This window comes from Lates calcarifer, linkage group LG10 (genome assembly GCF_001640805.2).
Source record: "Lates calcarifer isolate ASB-BC8 linkage group LG10, TLL_Latcal_v3, whole genome shotgun sequence".
NCBI classification, from domain to species: domain Eukaryota; kingdom Metazoa; phylum Chordata; class Actinopteri; family Centropomidae; genus Lates; species Lates calcarifer.
The window spans coordinates 24,424,721-24,446,054 of NC_066842.1; the positions used below are offsets into that span (position 1 = coordinate 24,424,721).

Here is a 21,334-nt window from a genome sequence, read left to right on the forward strand (position 1 = left end):
TGAAAGGTCAGAATTTTTTTGTGTTATTATTTTAGGCACATTATATTTGTCAATACCCTCGCCTTAGATGAAGATCAGATCACGTTTTATGACAAATTAATGCAGAAAACCCTGAAATTCCAAAAGGTTCACATACTTTTTCCTGCCATTGTAAGTCCAGGATTACACTACAACATTAGTGCTTCAACTTCAACAGTAGCAGTAACTTACTCTACTGTCAGTGATACATGGAGCAAATTTGTTTATAGAGAATTACCAAAGAAAAAAGAAGAAAATAACATGGCAGGATTATTACTTTTTGCTTTTCCTCTTACTATGGTGTAATTGCACAGACAAGCACATATCTGAATAATGTTACACATGCAAAGATGTTTAATTCCAAGTAAAATAATCTGAGGTCTGTCATAGCAAATAAAATATTTTTATACCAAGTTTTGCAAGGTAATATCTTTAATTTTATTTAACTTTCATTATTATCATAGTGTAGCTCTTTTCCTCATGGGTGAGACTGTGGAAGAGGGAGAGAAGCTGGCAGAGGCAGAGGTCAGAGTGTGACTGGTACCAGCAGCAGGGAACCTGTCGACCTACAGCACATGCAGATGCTGCAGACTCAAGGACACACAACTGAGCAAGTAAGCAACCTTGCTTTCTCAAATTATTTCACCTGTTCTCTACATAAACACCCCAATCTTATGAACTAAGGCCCATTTCTGTCAATATGGCATTACCTCTACACTGACAGTGGGACCACATGTAATGTGTAAAAAAAATTAACTGATCATAATAAATTTTAATGTTGGACCACTACTGAAATGTTACAGGACCACTATTATTTATATCCCAGTTGGGGACTGTATAGAAACATCAGATTTTTTCTAGCTACAGAGCAGACAGCTGGTGCACTAGTAGGATATATAAGAGATTATAAGCGATTAGAATTGCTTACTCTGCCACACTTGTTTTCTGAAGATGTCCCACCTTAGCTCAATGCAATCTTTATTTTCCCTTATTGTCTCTGGCTCCATATTTTTCCACAGTTTATTTATGACGACAGCGTAGCTGCATTGCAGTGTGTTTTTCTTTTTGAGGACAGAGGGCACAGCACAATAATCACCCATCCATCTTCTTTTTAGGATCTCCTATCACTGATTGTTCACAGCTGTCCACTGAATCTGAACCTGACATGGTCAAGCCTGAGAGAATGATACTTTTTCAGTGTGATGTGTTCTTAACCCAGCGGCTCGGTTCAGCGTCATCCAGGCCTGGGCTCATATTCAAACCTGTACGTCAGTGACAAATCACTCAACAGTTTCTCTTGGATATCTCGAGCTTCCATTTAGTCTCAAGGTTGTTTCAACTGTGAGACTGCAAATCAGTCCCAAGAGGACAGTGCTTTTGTAGAGCCTTCTGCCCCTGGAGATCAGATTAAAGATAAAATTCTTGCAGTAACTGTTATTGTGGTAACTGTAGTTAGACTTGCTAAAAATGACATTAAACCTTTTTAATGATAAATACTGTCAGATCCTGCAACAGCATCGAAATGATAGGAAAATGACATCATCATGATCATAATGTGATAAATGTATGTAACCAAATGTAATGTCATTCCATTAACTTACAGTATTATCTGGCAGTTGTTACATCATTAGTAATCAGTGCAGTTTGCTTGAGTCAGACTAAGTGAATAATGTGAATGACTGATAAAGCCCCCATTCTGTCAAAGGAAAGGTCATTCTCCTTTCTCTGTATGCAGGACCTGTCTGCTATTTCAGTTTCAACAGTGACAACAGCTGATGCCTCAGTGTGGTATATAGAACTCAAATTACACAGTGCTACTGGTATTTTTAGTATATAAAGTAATGTATGCAGAGGTGCAGAAATGTATAGTATTGACATAGGTTGCCATAGATGTACATCTAATAAGATATAGGGTCTCAAGCCAACTCACCCTGATGCCGAGCTCCACATTTTCTCCGCCGTAAATTTCCATACCTTCATCTAGCAGGCCAATCTCCTCAAAGTATTTCCTGTCAACCACAAAGCAGCCGATCAGAGCAGGACTCCTAAAACAGAAAAAGGAGATGAGGTCAGAGAAAACAAAGACATAAAATATGTTTTAGAACAAATAGAACAAAATGCATAGAATCTAGAGAGTTTAAATGCAAGATAATCTTAAAGACACCCACACTAAAACACAATCTTAACCCACAATCAGCCCAACACTGGGCAAGAAGATCTGTTTTGCAAGTATGCTACACATTTAGGCCTTAGTCTTTCATGAAAAGCCTATGCAGTATGCATTATACTCACAAATGATTCAGCTGTCAAAATGATGCCTTCACCTAACGCAACAAATTCAGGACATTTTGAGGAAAGCCAGGGGAAAAAGCAAACAGATCTTTCATCCACATCAAACTGAAGGAGTGAAAAACAACTTCTATTAGTATTCATGCTGTCAGTCCCACACATCTCCTCTTATCAATATGAAATACAGCACCGCTGCAAAAACAGCTTGTTTGGGTGAACTTCTCCTCCCTGTGGATACACAGATTGGCAAACAGCCAGAAACACTGAGACCCAAAAATACTAATAGAAACAAGGCCCTAGCAGCTTTGAGCACATAATTTTCTCTACAGCCTCCAGATAACAGCACAATGAAATCACATTTCATATCTCAAATATCAGAATATGTATTTTACACAGGTCAGTCTCAACAATATATTTTTATAGTACAGTATATTGAGTACATATGATAGTGTCAGGTACAAAGCCACCAAATGTTTGCTCTATATCACATGTGATGCACAAATAAAAAATAATATATTAACATTTGGTTTTTCACAAATGAATCAGTGGTTATGACCTACACTACAGTATACATCTTAGGTATGTGTAAAGCAGCTAGTAAGTAGCCAGTAAGAAAATGTTAGCATCACTGTTATCCAGCAGGAGGTTGTGTCTCCAAAGTTATTTTTGTGAAATCAAGGTGCCTGCTTTCTGCCTTAAATGGCACATTGTTTGTCCACTTGGCAGAAATGTTGGATTTCTGTGCTGGTTTCACTTCTGGCAAACACGTTATCTTCAATAACTTGATAGCATTTAGACACAATGCTGAGCTCACAAATGTGCCTAGCAAAACTGAAGAGATTTAAACATATAAGCTCCATTGGGATTGGGTTTATTTTTCTATGATAGGTGGGGCTTCAAAATTACCTACACTGAACAGTGATTTTAATCCTGATATCAAAATGTGTGTCATGTCTATGTGTTAAGATTTGACAGAGTTATGTCACAGAGGAGCATGACTCAAATTCATCACATGCAGTAGGCTATCTGTGCCTGATGTCACTCCCTCCATGCCTGGAGAAATTTGTGGCTTTCGTTTTTGCCTTTGTCCTGTGGGATGTCACTGGCTATTACAGAATACATTTGATCATTTCGTGACGGGACTGTCTCGAATTATTATTTAAGGTTCCAAGAGGCACAGAGAACATTTCATTCCCCACTAACTCAATTAATGTCAATCCTGTCCGATTGGGGCTTTAGACTGTAAAATAGAAACTGGATGGTATTTGCTTTTCAATAGACTGACCAAGTGACACAACTGATCATGTTCTGTATAAGTTTTCATACTCACAATGCAAGAAAATCAACTTAGTATTGTTGAGATATATTAGTTATACTGAGCATTCAGAGGAATAGAGATCCTTGATGAACCAGAATAAGGGTCCTGGGGCAAGATTTGGCTGCATGACCCCTACTGACCCCCAAAACTTCACTACTACCCTCTGTGCATTTACCCTGTCACCTAAAAAAAGCATTTCGGCTTCCTGTGAATGCAGGGCCCTGAGGCAGTTACACACTGCAGGTGTCATTCAGGCCCAGAGAAACATGAAAACTTGACTGTCAGACTGTTATTTGTCAAACATACAAAACATATATCAAATGTGAAATATATTTATATCAGATATGAGTAATTTCTTGAACAAAAAGCCTAAAAGTGATTAAACACTAACAATGCTTTATGGGGCTACATGTGAGCAAATCCAGTGACAAACTGCACTTGAGAGAAAGTAAAAGAAAGAAAGAAAAAGAAATAATTGGGGCTATTCATCTGCCTCATTTTCGATATTGAATAGGATATGTCTTCTTGTCTTTGTCCAGATCTATAAACACTACATCATTGATTTGCTTGCCATGAACCACAACAACAGAAATATTATCCTCTTACAGATATTGGTGAGTAGGCATTTTGCTGTTGTTGCTGGGTTATTTTTCTGTAGCAGCCTCTGCAGCATATCTAAGCAATCTTTATCTGTCATATTGATAATCTTTTCCTGGCCAACGGTAATGATGAACTGGATCATTATATTGAGACTGAGACTCAGTTTTTATGTGTTACACTCAAAGTGCTTTGTGGCTGTGCTGCATCCCCGAGGTTTCAAATGGGTTGGAATGTTGACATTTACTAGAATTTCCATACATAATTATTCAAGGGGATTAGTGTTAAAGAAATGTAAAAATAATGAGCTTAGTAACTGATCTTATCAAACCTACTTCAATATGCTTCAAGACAAATTATTAATAATTAATACTGAGCTGCCTGATTATTTCACTGTTGTCTCACTTCTTCCATGATGTGATATTTGGTTTCTTTCTTTTTTTCTATTTCTTTTTTTCGATTTCATGTTCCTCTTGTTAAGCTCAAACCAAAGTCTTACAGTACCTCCTGTATTTACCTGATAGGGGCTGTGTGGTTGCGTTGTGTCCACCAGGACTTTGGTGGGTTGAGGTATCGACACCACAGCTCCCAGTCAAAGCCCTGAGCAGACAGTGGGTATTCTTCGATCTCAAAGGTGTCGTATTTGATGTTGTCAAATGAAGGAGACACGACCCGGGTCCGGTTCTCCTTTATTCTCTGCAGAATTGGTTCTGCCCTATGGGACAACAGACAACATAGAGAATGTGATTAAAAGATGACTGCAAATTAATCCAAGGCTCCAGACTCTGGAAGTAATTCTGACAAAATATTAAAATAAAAACAGAGATAACTGAAATGAAAGTCAAAGTATATTTTTGAAATATCTTCAGACAAAGCTGGCAGTCTCAAAGACGTACACAAACTATAATACAAAGATTTTTATCACGGGAACATATTTCTAAAAATGAACCTGACTACATTAGCTAAAACAAGACCTGCCCATCCATTAAAAAGGACTAAATCTCATACTTCTCTTCCTTTTGTCAAAGCCCTTGAAAACTTAGTTAAAGGTCAAATGTTGTTCTTGTGAAGGAGATATATCAGGGACATCCGTAGGGAATTTCAGTACATCTAGCACAAACGTTCACTTGGACTCAAGGATGAACTGATTAGAACTTGGTCATCAAACATCAAGGTTGCTGTGACCACAAAAAATGTGTCTTGTGGTCATAATTCAAGAATTCAAACACTAATTAAGTGCGACTGGACTGACTGATGGAGGCATACAATCACAAGATGGTAATTTTAGTTTAATTCAAGTTACAGCAGCTCAGGTTGCTGAGTGTCGCCAACATGTATAGGTTTGACTCAGGATGAGTGGCAATCTGTCTTAAGCATTTAATTTCTGTATGTTTTAATGGGATGTCAATTTTATTTATATAGCAGCAAATCATAACAGAAATTATCTGAGGGCATTTTTCATGTAGAGCAAGGCTAGACCATAAGCTTTATATTATTTACAGAGACCCAACATTCCCCCATGAGAAAGCATTTGGCAACAGTGGCAAGGAAAAGAGACCTTGAGCAGAGCCAGGGTCAGGGTGGGCGGTGGTCTACCTCCATAGTGGCCAGAAGTTGATTAATGCAAGTTAAACTCAAGAAACTGAGTGAGTATTTTCTTTTTAATAAGACATAACATTACTGCTTTTTTTTTTTTTTTTTACTAAGATTTATGATAGATATAACAGTAGATTAAGCTTAAATCCCCTCATCAAAATTACAAGCCCAAGGAAAAAGGCAAAAGTGAAATAAAAAAAGTGAGGGGGATTTTCAATCCAGTCTGCAGGCTTGAGAGTGAGTCTGTAGTCCTGACTGGATTAGGAAGGTCAATCCACAAGTGAGCAATGAAGACGGAGCTGAATCAGTGATTAAGATTGTGCTGGCCATGGCTCCTCAGGGAGGCCAAGCAGAATTACTGTGAGCAGTGAGGTACTGGCTGGCATGGAAAGTCCTGGAGAGATCTGAGTGCACCCTGCTCAGCCTTGTAAGCCATTCTGAAGGTTCTGAATCTTATTTGAGAGGAAGTACAGGAAGTGGTTAATGTGGAAGAATTCAGAGCTGCTGAGGGCAAGGTATGCTGCAGCATGAGAAGTTAGGAAGGTTGACAGAGATCACCTGGAGTGCAAACTTAGCACAGTTCTTGATCAGGTAATATGCAGATGACTCTGCAGTCGTTGGCCTCATCACAAATGAGGACAACAAGGAGTACAGAGAACTAACGCAGGACTTTGTGGACTGGTGCCTGTGGAACTGTCCTGAGGTGGCCCCTTGACCCAGTGGAAGTGGTGGTGTTAGGTTCTCTAGTCTAGGACCACTAAGCAGAGATGAATACACACTGGAGAGTTCGAACAGAAAGTTCTTTTAATAACCAAACTGACCAAAACCAGAACAAAAAGCAGACACGTGAGGCAGGGAGCTGGCTGGCAGGAGGAAGTCTTAAGCAGCGGATCATCTTGCTGATGGAAATGCTGGGGAAACTGCGTGCGGAGCGGGAGCAAGGAATACTCCGGCAGCAAGCAGGAGTGAAGGCCGGGCTTATAAGGTGGAGGGAAATGGACTGAGTGAAAACAAGTGTGCCTCAGAGGCCAACAGGAGGAGCCAACTACACCCCCTGCCACACACAAGCTCTGCAAAAGAACAGAAAAGGTTAGGGGGAACAGAGAGAGCACAAAAAGAAAAACACAACACAAAGACAAACTAAGCCAAACCATAACAGGTGGGAGAGACGAGGATGATAGCAAAGCTTCTGATGGTGAAAAAGTTCCACCCCATGTACTGAGCAGCTCCTTCAGCAATAGGCTGCTTCACCCAAAGTGTGTGAAGGAGAGGTATCACAGGTCCTTCCTTCCTGCTGCTGTCAGACTCTACACCAGACTCTACAACCACCACATGCCCTTGCATGTTGGACGGATCTCAAGATTCGCACGGGGTTTGTAGGTAACCTGCGCAGTAATCACAGGGGTGCTGTTGTGTTACCAGGGGGAAGAGAGCACTTCAATTAAAGAGGCTGATAAGGCTGGTAAGTGTGCAAATTGTGTATCAAAATAACTTCACACACCACTACAGTTCCTAAACCATTTTTCAGTACAATTAAAACACTTAAGAGACTAATTTCTATTTTGTACAGTCAGTAGTTGGAGTAGGAGTAGTTTTGACATAATGAAGTTAAAAGTTTACACACATTACACAATTATGGTTACAATTAATATAAATAATATGCCTTTTTTCACCTACGCAGTATAGCTAGGATTCGGTCTTTTCTTTCCATGGCAGACGCTGAAATTCTAGTCCATGCCTTTGTTTCTTCTAGACTGGATTATTGTAATGTTTTGCTTTCAGGACTACCGCGTGCTAGCACTAAAAGTCTGCAAATGGTTCAGAATGCTGCAGCTAGAATGCTAACCAAATCGAGAAAGTTTGACCATATTACTCCAGTTTTAGCCTCCCTTCACTGGCTCCCTGTTCATGTTAGATCAGACTTTAAAGTTCTCTTGATGACTTATAAAATTCTAAATGGGCTAGCCCCCTTATACCTGTCTGAGCTTCTTAACCCTTATATTCCCTCCCGTGCTCTGTGTTCTCAGAGTGCAGGGCTGCTGTCTGTCCCCAGAGTTAAAAAGAAGTCAGCAGGCTGCAGGGCCTTCTCCTATCAGGCCCCCTTCCTCTGGAACAACCTCCCTAGTGATATTAGACAGGCTGACTCAGTTGAGGCCTTTAAATCCAAACTAAAAACTCATCTTTTTGCCTTAACTTTTAACTAGCACATTATTCTGGTTCCTATTTCAGGATACCATTTTCCCTCGGCGGGTTGGGTCAGTCTCAATGCATCAGTTAAGATTAATAGTTAGTAAATGTTGTCCATGATGTCCTGCCGACGAGATTACTATTAACTATCTTAATATCACTGCATCACTTTAACTGTGTGTTTCTTCCCTCAAGCACATTAGTGCCCAGGCTGTGCTTCTCTCTCGAGCACGGTCTAGACCTGCTCTATATGTACAGAGCCTCAAGATAACTTCTGTTGTGAATTGGCGCTATATAAATAAAAATTGACTTGACTTGAAATAATATACATTATCTTTATCAAATGTGTTTTTTCAGGTCACACAAAGGTTTAGGATTAGACAAAAGCTCTGGAACTAAAATGAGCACACTATTCGAAATGCAAGGGAAATTAGATAATTCTCACTGTTGCATTATGTATTTTGTGAAAGTTGGAATTCAAAACTAACAAGCAATTGAACAAAATTCAAGTTCAGCCCTTGAAATTGCCTCACACGACCAGCAAAGCATGTTTGCTTCCTTTCTAATGGAAAAAAATTCCACATGTGGTTTTTGGAAATGATTAGAGGATTTGCATCATTGTATTCTGCTGGAAACAGCTATTTATCTGGTTCAAAAAAGATGCTATTGATCTGGAGAATTCATGAGCCCTGACTGAGATAGAAAAAATAATATATTTACATTTGTAGCCTTGTGGGACAAACTGCCAAAGGCTGTTGATTAAATGCAATCAACCCTTGACTGTCACATGAAAGAGAAAACACAAAGGAGGAATCTTGCCTCACAGTCATTCATGTTTTATCCAGTGGTGGCCTGTCAGGGCCAGCAAGGCCTTCTCTGCTGGCCTAAACACTGTCCCAATCACTGAATGATGTTTTTATATATGTTTTCTTCATCTCATAGCTTTCCTCATGGTTGAGCTGCTTCCAGTACAGTCTGTTTATGTTGGAGCTTTTATCCAGTCAGATCTCAGCCCTGTGTTGGCAAGTGCATAGAAATCTGCCTTGTGGCCTTCACAATCAACAGTGCTGCTCCTGTCATTTAAAAGAAATTGTGATGAAACTGTTGCCTGGCAGATACTTTAACCAATCAGATTACAAGTTGGCGAGACCAGGGGCCATCTAGCAGGCCTACGCTAACATCAGCATTTCCATATCATTTGATTGGATGGTCAGAGCTAGCAAACCACATCTATAGCTACTAGCACAAGCTAAAACATGTTAGTACAGATTTGATAGCTGTTTTTTCAACCTACAATGGCTGGAGGAGGAAGAGTTCAGTGACTCTGTTGTAGAGGTGATCTGTGTGTCTCAGTTCCAACAATAAGTCCTTTTCTATCACCATGGTGGCTAATGCTGGAACTCGAGTCTGCCCAGTCGTATTTCTCACTAACTAACATGTATATCTCATCATGTAACTGTAATATTTTGATGTCCTTCATGAGACTGCCAATAGAGCACATATGCAGGAGGTGGAGATGATTGAGGATTATTGTGACTACAGTCAGTCAGTCTCTGTAGCATACAGTAGTCTATAATTACTTGTGCTTGACTCAAAATAGCCAACATTTCAGATAATTGCAATGTATGGTAGAGACAATTAGGTAGAATGAACAGTCAGTGCTTTGTTGGTAATTACGCAGAAATTTCTGAATTTCTTAGAAAAAATGTATAAATATGATGTGTGACAGGGTGGGTGTGTCCCAGAGCACAGGAAGGAGGATTAAAAAAGAAAGAAAAAAGAAAAGAAGAGGACAGAAACAGGCAAGGCGTTTAAAAGGCATGCACACAATTTTTTGATTACTATGTGTGAAATCAGATATGGTACAGAGAGTGTTAATCATGGCACTTATCACCAGATATAGCACCAGAAATAGAAACGTTTTAACACTGGTGCAATTGTTGAAAATGTGAATATCTAAAGAGAGACGAGAAGGTAGACAAAAAAGTGTTTATCTCCAGCTGAGCTCTTTTGGATCTGTAAATGATTTCATTAGTCATAGACCAATACCTCCTCTGTGGCAATATGTGGGAGGTGTGTGTGTTTGTGTGTGTTGCAAGGGGGGAGAGACAGAGAGAGAGAGAGAGAGGAGAGAGGAGAGAGAGAGAGAGAGAGAGAGAGAGAGATACCTCATGTCTAGTGTGGAACAGTAGCAACAAATGTTATTTTGGATCCAGTCCAGACATTATAATGAAGTGTGTGTGTGTGCGTGCATGTGTGTGTGGAGGAGCAAGACAGCGCATGCAAATGTGTTACCTTTCTGTGAATATGTGTATACTTGTATGTGTGTATATGTGTCCTCATTTCAGTGTGAGTGCTTCATATTTTTCAACCTGTCAAAATGATTAACAGGTACACAGCACTGCTGTTGTATCCAAGTGTTCTAAAGAGGGGACCTGAGGTGATGGAGTGTCCGCAGCTCAAACAAACTGACATTAATTTGGGTGTAAAAGAGAACTGCACTTGATTTCTGTCAGAAAAGCTTAAGTGTTGCAAAGAATAACGTGTTATGAATCTCAGCTGCCTCACCACTGTGATAGAATAAATATAACCAGCTATGCTAATGAGGTCAGTAATTAACTACTGCTCCCATTACTTATAGTATGTAATGGACTCATTAGGAAATATTTCCACTTTGTGTCAACATACTTGTCTTGACATAACACAAGGTTGGTATTAATGTGTACTCCATCTTTTTAAAGATTATGAGCGAGAGTTATTTCAAATAAACAGAAATTTCCTCATTAAAATGAATGAATGAATGAATGCAACAAGAAGCTCAAAACTCTAAAGAGAAAACATGTAGTCTAAATATTATAATATACTAGCATGAAACACAGGGAGGACCAAATGTCCTGGCCTGTGAAATATGGTGGAAGATTTGACAGCTACTGGTACTTTCATGTCAAGGATCTGAAGATGTCTTCCACTACTGTTCTCTGTGTAAAAAAAATGATATGTGCTTGGGGGAGATAGGCTGTCTGTTGTGCTGGCTCTTTGTATATATACACTTATCTTGTGCACATGAATTAACCAAAATGTGGAACAAATTAATGAAAACATCAATTAATTAAAACATGGGGAATAGCACACAAAATTTCATTTCAAGTGATCAGTGTAGTAAAACATGACCTCTATATATTGTATTACATTATTCTCTCTCTCACACACCATTGCAAAGATACACACAAAAGTGCTGGGTCTACATGTATATTTACAATTTATTGATTGCTAAGGTGAATGTACTGTATATAGAGTGAAAACATGAAATAAAAATAAAACAGAAATGTAAGGATGATCAAACTAGCATGGTGAACTAACAGCAGATAAGATGAGCAGTGTTATCTGGTGGAAGCAAATAGTTTAGTCTGTAACTGTAATCTATTTGTACTGAATTTGGAGATGTCTATCGATGGCGAAAATTAAAGTTTACTTATTTTATCATCAACCACGAGCAGAATGTTAAGACTGGCCTACTGAGAGTTGTGGCAGCCGTGTCTCTGCTTAACACGGTGAAAGATTCTGCCGGTGGCTCAGTGGTTCAGCATTAGTTGAGTTTACTCACAGACTTTCTGTCTCAGCAAACTTAGTTTCTTGCAGGTTTCTTTGCAGGCGGTCGTGAAATCTGTGGGCCTCTCTCACGAGTTGAGGAAAAATAAGTTCTCACGTAGCCTACTTAATGTTTGCTGGATAACTTTAGAGGACACTGGTGTCAGGCAGACGACTCTAAAACTATCAAAAATCTTCAGAATAAAAATTAAGGATTATCAAAAAAATAGTTATAAGTATTCAGATACTTTTGTTCTTTTGGCTTAACTTGACGTTTCTTGGTTTGAGAAATAGAGAAAGTCACTTGCGCATATAGATAAAAGAAAAAGTTACTTGTGGAGCATGTGGTGGAAAGAACAAAGGAACATAGAAAATTAAAGTGCGATGGCGAGTGGCTGTGTAGCTTGGGGCTGATTTCAACCAAAGGCGCTTATCTTTTGTGCGCCAGACTTTTTATTGTTTTTGAGGATGGTGTCAGATTTAAAGGCAGAGTGAAGTGGTCTCAGCCAATTAGAATTTGTTGTCCTCACTTTCTTTGTCTCAGTTAGAATGACATATGATCTCTTAATAAACTCTAAATTATTAATCTGGAATACTTGCGTGCATATCGCATATTCGCCCTCCATCATGATCAATTAAGACATTGTACAGATATAACTTGGTGGTCCTAATACTTAAAGAAAGACAATGCATTAATATAAACGTGAATCAAATAATAATTAAGCTGATTAACTGCAAAAGAATAAATTGTGTTTAGCATTAGTAGTCAATGAGTGGCATTACAAGACATGAGGAATAATCATTTGATTCTAATACCTGAAAAACATTATGTCTAACTTAGATATGGTCAATAGATGGCAATATGGTTCAATGGCAAATATTTGAATTAATTCCTCACATTAACTTAGCTTAGCAACAAAAAATTCTGATTTTCACCAAATTACCTGTAAACATTTGATCAATAAAATGGTTTGCTTTACAAAATGGTCAGACAGTGATTTCATATAGTTTCAAGCATTAGAGGGTTGTGTGGTAAGGTTAACCTGGAATGTGATGTAATTTACGATGAGCTCTGGTGAAGAGAAAGATAAATAAAGGAGGGGAAGACCCTGGTTAGCTCTGTGGATCTGAGTCCAGTCTGCATAGTTCTAGTTTCAGGTTACTTCCTTGATAAAGTAACAGTTGAAAGTTTAATGCAGAGACAATGTTTGTTGCACAGAATGAAGATTTGGCGTGTTTATTCGTAAGTTCCTGATGAATTGGGGTTCATTAGAACTGTCACTTCTGAATGGGCCATTTGAGTTTGACCCTGGCTTGGGAGGAAGAGTTCTCTATCTGTTTCTTATCACAGAATGTTGGGGAGGCAAGGGAGAGGACCAAGGTTCAGGTCATAATTCTCAGTGACCGTACTTTTACCACGGTGCAGTTCTGGGAACACATTCATGTCTTTTTCTATGAATTGTGTGATAGTCTGATCATAGGTGCCAGGCTGACGTCAGGCTGATGCTAAGAAACTTCGGTCAGAACTTTTCAGCATAAAAGCTCTCAACTAGCTCGAAATACAGCATTACTGCAAGAAACTAACTCTGAGTCTCTCTCACGCTTTTATTTTGTAGGCAAAATTGCTAAAAAGGAAGGGATTCTAACTGTTGCTCCTACTGAGTGTTTATAAAGATGACGGAGATCTATTTCAGCTTAGACACTGGCTACAGTGCAGCTTGTGACCTGATTCATGAATGTTTGTATCTGTCAGTCACTCTCAAGATGGATAAACATACAATAAGCATTCTTCAGGTTGGGGTAGACTCTCTTTTTGGACATATATATAGTTAGAAGTGGGATTGTCTGTGTGATATTATATATTTTTAAAAATCTGATTATCAAAATAATCTTGCAGGCCAGACATTATTGCTGGCTAGTTTTGGCCCACGAGCCACCTGTTGCCAACCATGGACCTAGACTATCACTAGACTGTGATGTCAGGTGACCTCACAAGATTTCTGGATACCAACATTTTTAAATGGAACTTGTTATTGTCTGGACAAGTGTGTAGTTGCCTGGTGTAAATTTACCTTGTACTTTTAATGCATACATTGCTGTAGTTATTTGGGATTAACTAAAAATGGCTACTCACCATCCAGTGCTGAACTCCACATGTGCATCGAACAAAGCAACCACAGGAGCAGAGGCAGCCCTCCAGCCCCTGACTCTGGACCTGATCAGTCCTTCCTGCTTGTCATGGTGGACCACCTTGATGAATCCTGGACCGTGCTGAGTGTTGGTCTCCTCCACAAAACTCTGCAGGTGCTCTTTGAGCTCCACTGAGAGAATGACACACACACACACACACACACACTTGAATGTTAAAGCAAACTCACTGAGGCCTGGGGTGGTTGGAGTATTGTGTTGTGATGTTATTGACAAAGCTTGACAAAGCTCTACAGAGACTCCCTAAGCTCCAGTGGAGGAAAACATGTGTTTATCTCCTTGTGTGCTACACAGGTCTAAGGTCTGACCATTCTTCCTATGGGCTCAAAACAATTTAGTAGCACATTTCACTTCAGTGTGGATACAAACATGCTGAATTTACATGTATCCCAATGCTAGCAAAGATGTGTAGGAGGAGGTGATTGAGTTAAATTGTTGAGCAACAGAGTGTGGTGTAACAGCAACATGGCAGTACTAAGCAGGCTGTGCAAGATTAGGTTGCAAAAGCTATAAAAAAAACTATATGCAGTATAGCTCTGCAAGATCTAATGTTAGAATGGTTGAAACGTAACCTGAACTAACCTAAATTTTTATTCCAAATTGGTGGTTGAGATACACTTAATGGCCCCAGGCTAATGTACTTTTTGTCTGGGGCTGTTTTTTGTGGTTTGGTCCTTATTTCTAATTAAGGGACTCAAAGTGGCACTTCACTAATACTACACGTGAAGTTCGGTTCACTCATCATGGGTAGTAGCCTGTAGAAATACTTGGGAGAGAGACTTGGGAGGGAGTCTTCTAAAGTCTAATGCTGCATTGCATTCCCAGTTGAAATGTCTGATTTCCAACCTCCCAGCTTTCTGGCTGTGTGATGCCAAACATAAACAAAGAACACAGCAAATCACCTTCACTATATGATAGTATATATTACTTGAATTAAATACAGACAAATATACTTTATGTTGCCTCTGGGTTACAGTGTACACATCCATGGGTAAATGGTAAATGGACTGCACTTACACAGCACTTTTCTAGTCTTATCAACCACTCAAAGCGCTTTTCACTACAGGTCATATTCACCCATTCACACATCACTTGTTCTAAACATACAAAGTGTCTTTTAGCACATTCATACACATTCACACACCAATGACACATATCAGGGGAAAATCAGGGTTCAGTATCTAGAGTCAAGTCAAGTCAAATTTTATTTATATAGCGCCAATTCACAACAGAAGTTATCTCGAGACGCTGTACATATAGAGCAGGTCTAGACCGTACTCTTTATCTTATAAGATTTACAGAGAAAAACCCAACAGATCCCACCATGAGCAAGCACTAGGCGACTGTGGCAAGGAAAAACTTCCTTTTAAGAGGCAGAAACCTCGAGCAGAACCGGACTCAAGGTGGGCGGCCATCTGCCTCGACCGGTTGGGTTTAGACAGAAAGAGAGGGGGGTGGGGGAATGGGGTAGTGTGAGTAACTTTTAAACTTCATAACCAAACTCACCTGTATTGATTTTGTTATATAAATTGAAAGGAGTAAATGTGAGATGTCACTTTAATGTCTCAAACAGGAAACTTAAAATTGACATGGACATTATTGAGCAAGGTTGTAGCTACCGAGTTCATGTCCTCAGTACTATTTTTTGGAAAATAAGGGAGTTTTATTAAAGAAAGGAAGAGTCTACAGTTTACACTTACACATAAACTGCACTTAATCTTTGTCTATAGACTCAAATAAAACAAATCAAATCAAAGAATTACATATTAAATGATGTAAAGGCCAGTGAACAGGATGTTTGCTGGTTAATTCAGCATACCTTCTTGTTAAATGACCCTCTGTCTCTGACACACACATCCAAATTAAATGGCACACAAAGAGAACAGAGCGGCTCCTGTAATGTCTTCAGAAACTCACTCCTCATCTAGAGGAGTCGGGGATCGACCCACCGACCTTCTGATGAGTGGGCAACTGCTCTACCTCCTGAGCCACAGCTGCCCTGCCCTGATGGGTGCTGCCATTGTTATGTGATGTCAGGCAACTGCTTCAACATGAAGTTGTGGCAGATGGATTTGCCCCAAGTTCACAAGTAAGAACTCACAAAAATGCTATTTTGCATTATAGTATTATGAGGCTTTTTGGAGTATCCTATGATGTGCTTCTAACTTTGTGGCACCAGTTTGGGAAGGTCCTGTCATGCTTCAAGATGACAATGCAATTAGGCTAAATTATGGTCTTGTTTAAATCCAGTTTGATCACTTGTGTAGATGCTAGATGCATAATATCAGTAAGTCCAGAAACTAAGATATGACTGAGTTATTGTATTATACAGATGTGATCTAAAAATAACTAAATGATTTGCTTCAGAAAATGTACAGATATTTATCTGACCCTGATTTACCCTGCATGAACTATGCATTTCTATTAAAGTACTGACTAGTACACTTGTTAAAGCCTAGTAACTACATTCATACAGATGGGTAATTGCATCAACTGAAAGCCTACGGGTGTATTCTCCTCATATTTTTTGTATAATGTATTTCCTTGAATGAGTACAGTATGTTGGTTGAATTGGTTTACAGGGAGCCTAAGACATAAAGTGTCTCTCACATATTTTAGGTACAATAAACCAAAAAAACAGTAAGCTTGGGTAATTGGATGAGTATATTGTCCATCACCAGTTGATTTTTTGGGGGGTGGTTTCTGTAATTCTATTTTGCTAATTTAATGCTCTACCTCCTTAAGAATTCACCTTGGTAAATAATTAACCTATAAAGTGCAATTTAAAGCACTGTGGGCTTTTGTTGAGATCAGAGCAACAAGAGCGTGATTTTTATCTTTCACAAAACAGGGCAGTGATTAAATGATATGTTGAAACCATTGTTAGTAGTTGTTGTCTGATTGATTGGTGCTGAAAAGCAACATCAATTCATAAATTATTTTTGAGAACTAGACCAAAATCAGTATGTGTGGTTGTGCATCCTGATCATTTAATAGCATATGTTATCCCCACCTGTTCATCTGACACCATCGGACTCTTTAAAATAACGTGAGACAGCTTTTCAGTCTGTCTTTACAGCTTATTGCTTATCAAAGATCTTGCTGTGTGTTCATATTATATATATTCATATTAGAATAACAGCAACATCAATAACTGCATGCTTGCAGATAATCAATGCATATTTGTGGTACACAAATACTAAAATTTTGAAGTGTGTGTTTTTTCCTTTCTTCCAAGAGCTACGTCTGTCTTTCTGCATGACTGTTTTCATATATGCCTCGCACACATTCAAGTAGGCAGACAAACAAAGGAAAATACTTGAACACACACAGACTGCCCAGAGTGGAACAACAAACAACTTCATTTCCTTATCTCTGTGTTGTAATCCTGCCTGCAGGCTGCGGCTGTTGCCTTCCCCTCTCTATTCATTATAACCATCAGCCTGGATTATGTATTCCCTCTGTTTTCCTTTAATGAGCCACAGTTTGCTACTGACCTGGAGGAAAGATGGGTTCATTTAAAACTGGAGTTGGGAGTATGTGAAGAGCACCTGTTTCTATCACACATAAATGTGAGATTACTTCCAAACATAAAAAATCAATTCATCAACTCAAGCACACAGATATCTGGTCCATACTGTAATATACACAGATCAGCCATAACATTAAGCTGAAGTGAATAACATTCAACATCTTGTTACAATACAATGTTCTGCTGAGGAACCATGGGTCCTTCATTCATCTGGATGTTACTAAACATTGTTTTAGACCAACCACAACCCCCCACCCCCCACCCCCCAATAGTGCCATTGGAGGGGTGTGTGCTTGGTTTGTGACAAAATTTGTGTGTGTGTGTGTGTTTATACAGTGTATGCTTTAACAAAAAATCCATCAAAATGTTCCATCGCCCGACAAATAGGATAGGAATAGAATGCTAGGCATTCTGTGAGGCTGTATGTGGGAACTGCTTTGAATTTGACAAATTACAAAATTTGACCTGATGATACCAGATGAAAAGTCAAGATGCAGACATGCACCAAATTTCAGTGCAACCCATCCTATTGTTGTTGAAGCATTTCACTAAAAACCAAATAAAACAACCTCACAGAGCTACCAAAGGACAAGTCGGGGCATCACCAAAATCATTAGGATACATTGTCTGGGAATCAAGACGAACTCTTATAGACATTCATTTAATAATTTTCAGATATTTCTGTCTGGACCAAGAGTCATGGACTGACCCTTGAGCCATGACACTAGCATGGATGGAAATATTGTAGAAAATTGTGATGGACTTTTTTTCACAGTTAATCAGTTCATTGAAAATATTTGTTGATTGATTAACAGTGAAAATAATCACCAACTATGCCCCTAATTTTTAATAAACTGTTCAACTGGTATAAATCATAATATAGAGATTAATGGAGGTTTGCATGGCTCAGTGAGCATTTAAACAGTTTATGAATACAACCCATGATGTCTCTGCTAATTTATTCTTCTGGTGGCAGCATATAATGAGTTTGACCAGTTCCTCTTCATCTGAATCTTCAACCTTGGTTGACCCCCATTTGTCATTAATTACACCATGTACAATCAATAAGTAACAGTAAAGATAATGCGCTTTCTTTGAATTATCTCTCATCAGTTACCTTTATAATGAATTTACATCATGCAATTGTCATTCATCGTCAAGCAAAAGCATTAAATCTTATTTCCCTGAGAATTTTAAGAGGAAATAATTTGAGGTAAATGTTGAATCTATTTATCTCCCTGGTTGCTCACTAATAAGCATTCAGCCTGTGCAACTACCATAACTAAACTCTGACATGCTGTATTATTATTGAAGAACAGAGAAGCAGTGAGAGACCCATAAAATTTGCAAGCAACGGTAGCAGAGACAGATTTCTCATAATGGTAATTATAGATTTGGCAGGAGTGAAATATGTTCCATAGTACGTGAGGCAATTATTAACAACAGTCATCCAACATGACAAGTTGCACCCTGGCCTTGCCTGTGACTACTGTTTTAATCTGTTTTCATACTCCAGTGATGCACCTAATACCTGCACAATAAATGGGACATAAAATATTGACTGTCTAGGCAGTAGCTCACCCACTGTACAGGACTTAGTGCTTAATTATTCCACTTTGGATCTTTGCCTGATAATGTGATGGGAAACTCCTAATCAGACTGGTGTGAATTAAACTGACTTTTTAATTGGCGATTATTTAGCCACAGTGTTGTCACAGCAGTAAACAGGAGGTTTGTCCTTCAGGTTTAAAGAGAGGTTTTTTTTCTACCATTTGTCAGCGAAGTCCAACAATAATTTATGGACTTGGCAGAGAACCAGAAACACATTCTTCACTTGAAATGTTTGTATCATAAGCAATCAAATATACTGTTGCCCAATTCAATGCACTTATTGTGGTTCTGGCTCAGGAGGCACACACTAACTGGAAGGTCAGTGCTCAATCCCTGGCTCCTCCAGTCCATGGGCCGAAGTATCCTTGGGCAAGATACTGAACCCCCCCCATCTTTGTGTGTGTGTGTGTGTTAGACTCCTGCTAAACAAAACAAGTGCTGTATGAATGTGTATGTGAATGGGTGAATGTTACCTGTAGTGTAAAGCCCTTTGAGTGGTTGATATGAAAAGCGGTATATATAAGAGCAGTCCATTTTTAAAAATTTAAAAAATTTTAAAAAATATATATTTCCATTTCATTTCAGCCATAGTCATTCATTTCATATAGTCCTGCTCTAACAGTAGGCTCAATAGACCCGTGTGCATTGCAGCCATATAATGCAGCTGCTATAACTGAGGAGCAAGGTTACAGTATGTAAATAAACTTGACTCAACTTGACTCAAGGGTCTCTAGTTTCATAACAGTGTGGTAAATTGGAATATGTTGGCAGAACAACCCTAAAGAAACATTAAATGCTGAGTTTAGTATTAGTATAGTTTAGGACATCACACCCATCAGAATGGCCATAAATAGCCAGTAGTATAAACAACCATACAGAGGAGATTCCACTCAGCATTATCTGGCAGATTGTCCTGTTTTAACTTAATTTTTTACGTCTTCTAAGTATAATGTGTGCAAGTAAGTTAAAAAGATCTACGAGTCACTATATTGCATAAGGACGTAAGATCAAATTTGGAGTTTTAAAAAAATGATGAAAATGACTTGGTTGGCAAATACGTATCGATAATGTTGCAAAAACCCTTCAGATCTCCAGAGTTGTTGTGGATATCCAAATGGGATTAACCTCAAATTACTCCCTGTGATGGATGGATGTATAAATGAGTGTGAGCTCTCTGTTAAAAGCTAAGCTTTAAATGTCAGAAAGCTGGGTGCCATGGTGCCTCAGTGTAAATACAAAAATGAAGTAATTAAAGAGGTTTCTTACAGCTGTCACTGTGGTCATCCACCAGTATGATCTCCTTGAGTAAGTGGGATGGAGTCCTCTGGATGGCAGTGTGGATGGAGCGCAGCAATACTGACAAGGCCTCGTTGACAAAGATGAAGATGATGCTGACCTGAGGAAGGTCTGATGAATATGACATGTTTCGGCACCTGGATGGAAAGATAAACAGAGAGAAAGAAAGGCTTTCTTTGGCATTTCTTAAAAGAAAGAAATTCCCATATCTACTGTAACACAGTCAAGACTTAAACAACATCATTCAGGTTTCATACAGGCAAATATATGTATGGTATATAATTCATCACACATCTTGATGAATTAATCAATTAACAGTTTATCCATCGCTCAACTGACCTGTCTGGTCGTAAATCTGGGATTGGACGGGTGAGGGAGATGCGGTCACTAAGGTAGCTATTGTAACCATAGTAACGGAACTTCCTGAGGGCAACCCTTCGACTCTCAGGGCCCAGGTCATGACCCCAGTGCTTGAAGAGTGAGGAGGCGGGGTCTGAGGCCAAGTCTGACGAAGACGCAGCGTCTTCACCATCCTTCAGAGGGGTCTCTGTGGAGAGAGAAACATGTTGGTGCATTTTGGACAAACTGTTTTATGAAGGAGCATATGTTAATATTTTAGATGTTTTCTCAAGCAGTTTTCTCCAAGCCCCATCGCAAACACTGCGTTGTCAGATGCGGTGACAGCTATCTTAGCAACACAACACTGTGGAGAAACTGAATGACAAATGAATTTCCTTTAGCTCTATTCAGGAAGCTTTGCAGGAAAAATGACTGTGACTGAGCACTAAGTATGCTGTGTGGTTATTAAACAAAACCTGCATGCTGAGGGCTGTAAGAATAATTTCAGCAGCATGAGGGAACAGGATGGAACACAAATACGATGTGAAATAACAGGGATTTTCATTGTCATTACAATTAACTCATTCTGACAGCCATGGCAATATATTTCTGCAGAGGTGGTCACAAATCTGCTAACATGCCCAAGGTAACAATTCCTTTCTTTCTTTTTTTAATCAGCGCTGTAGATTACAGTTCTTTGCTACATGTGAGCTGCTTCCCATACATGGTAGAAAAAACTGCAAACCAAAAAACAA

At 39.0% G+C, this 21,334-nt stretch overlaps 1 protein-coding gene across 1 annotated transcript in view; it reads right to left on the reverse strand.

Annotated features, from left to right (window-relative positions):
• The window catches only part of LOC108902326 (polypeptide N-acetylgalactosaminyltransferase 18), a 146,101-nt gene that overhangs the window by 48,161 nt on the left and 76,606 nt on the right, over positions 1 to 21,334 (reverse strand). The window contains exons 2-6 of the mRNA XM_018704171.2: positions 20,580 to 20,787; positions 20,211 to 20,377; positions 13,728 to 13,914; positions 4,740 to 4,937; positions 1,949 to 2,063 (exon numbers count right to left, since the gene is read on the reverse strand). Of these exons, the coding sequence (XP_018559687.1) occupies positions 1,949 to 2,063; positions 4,740 to 4,937; positions 13,728 to 13,914; positions 20,211 to 20,377; positions 20,580 to 20,787 (875 nt within the window). The remainder of the gene's footprint in view (positions 1 to 1,948; positions 2,064 to 4,739; positions 4,938 to 13,727; positions 13,915 to 20,210; positions 20,378 to 20,579; positions 20,788 to 21,334) is intronic.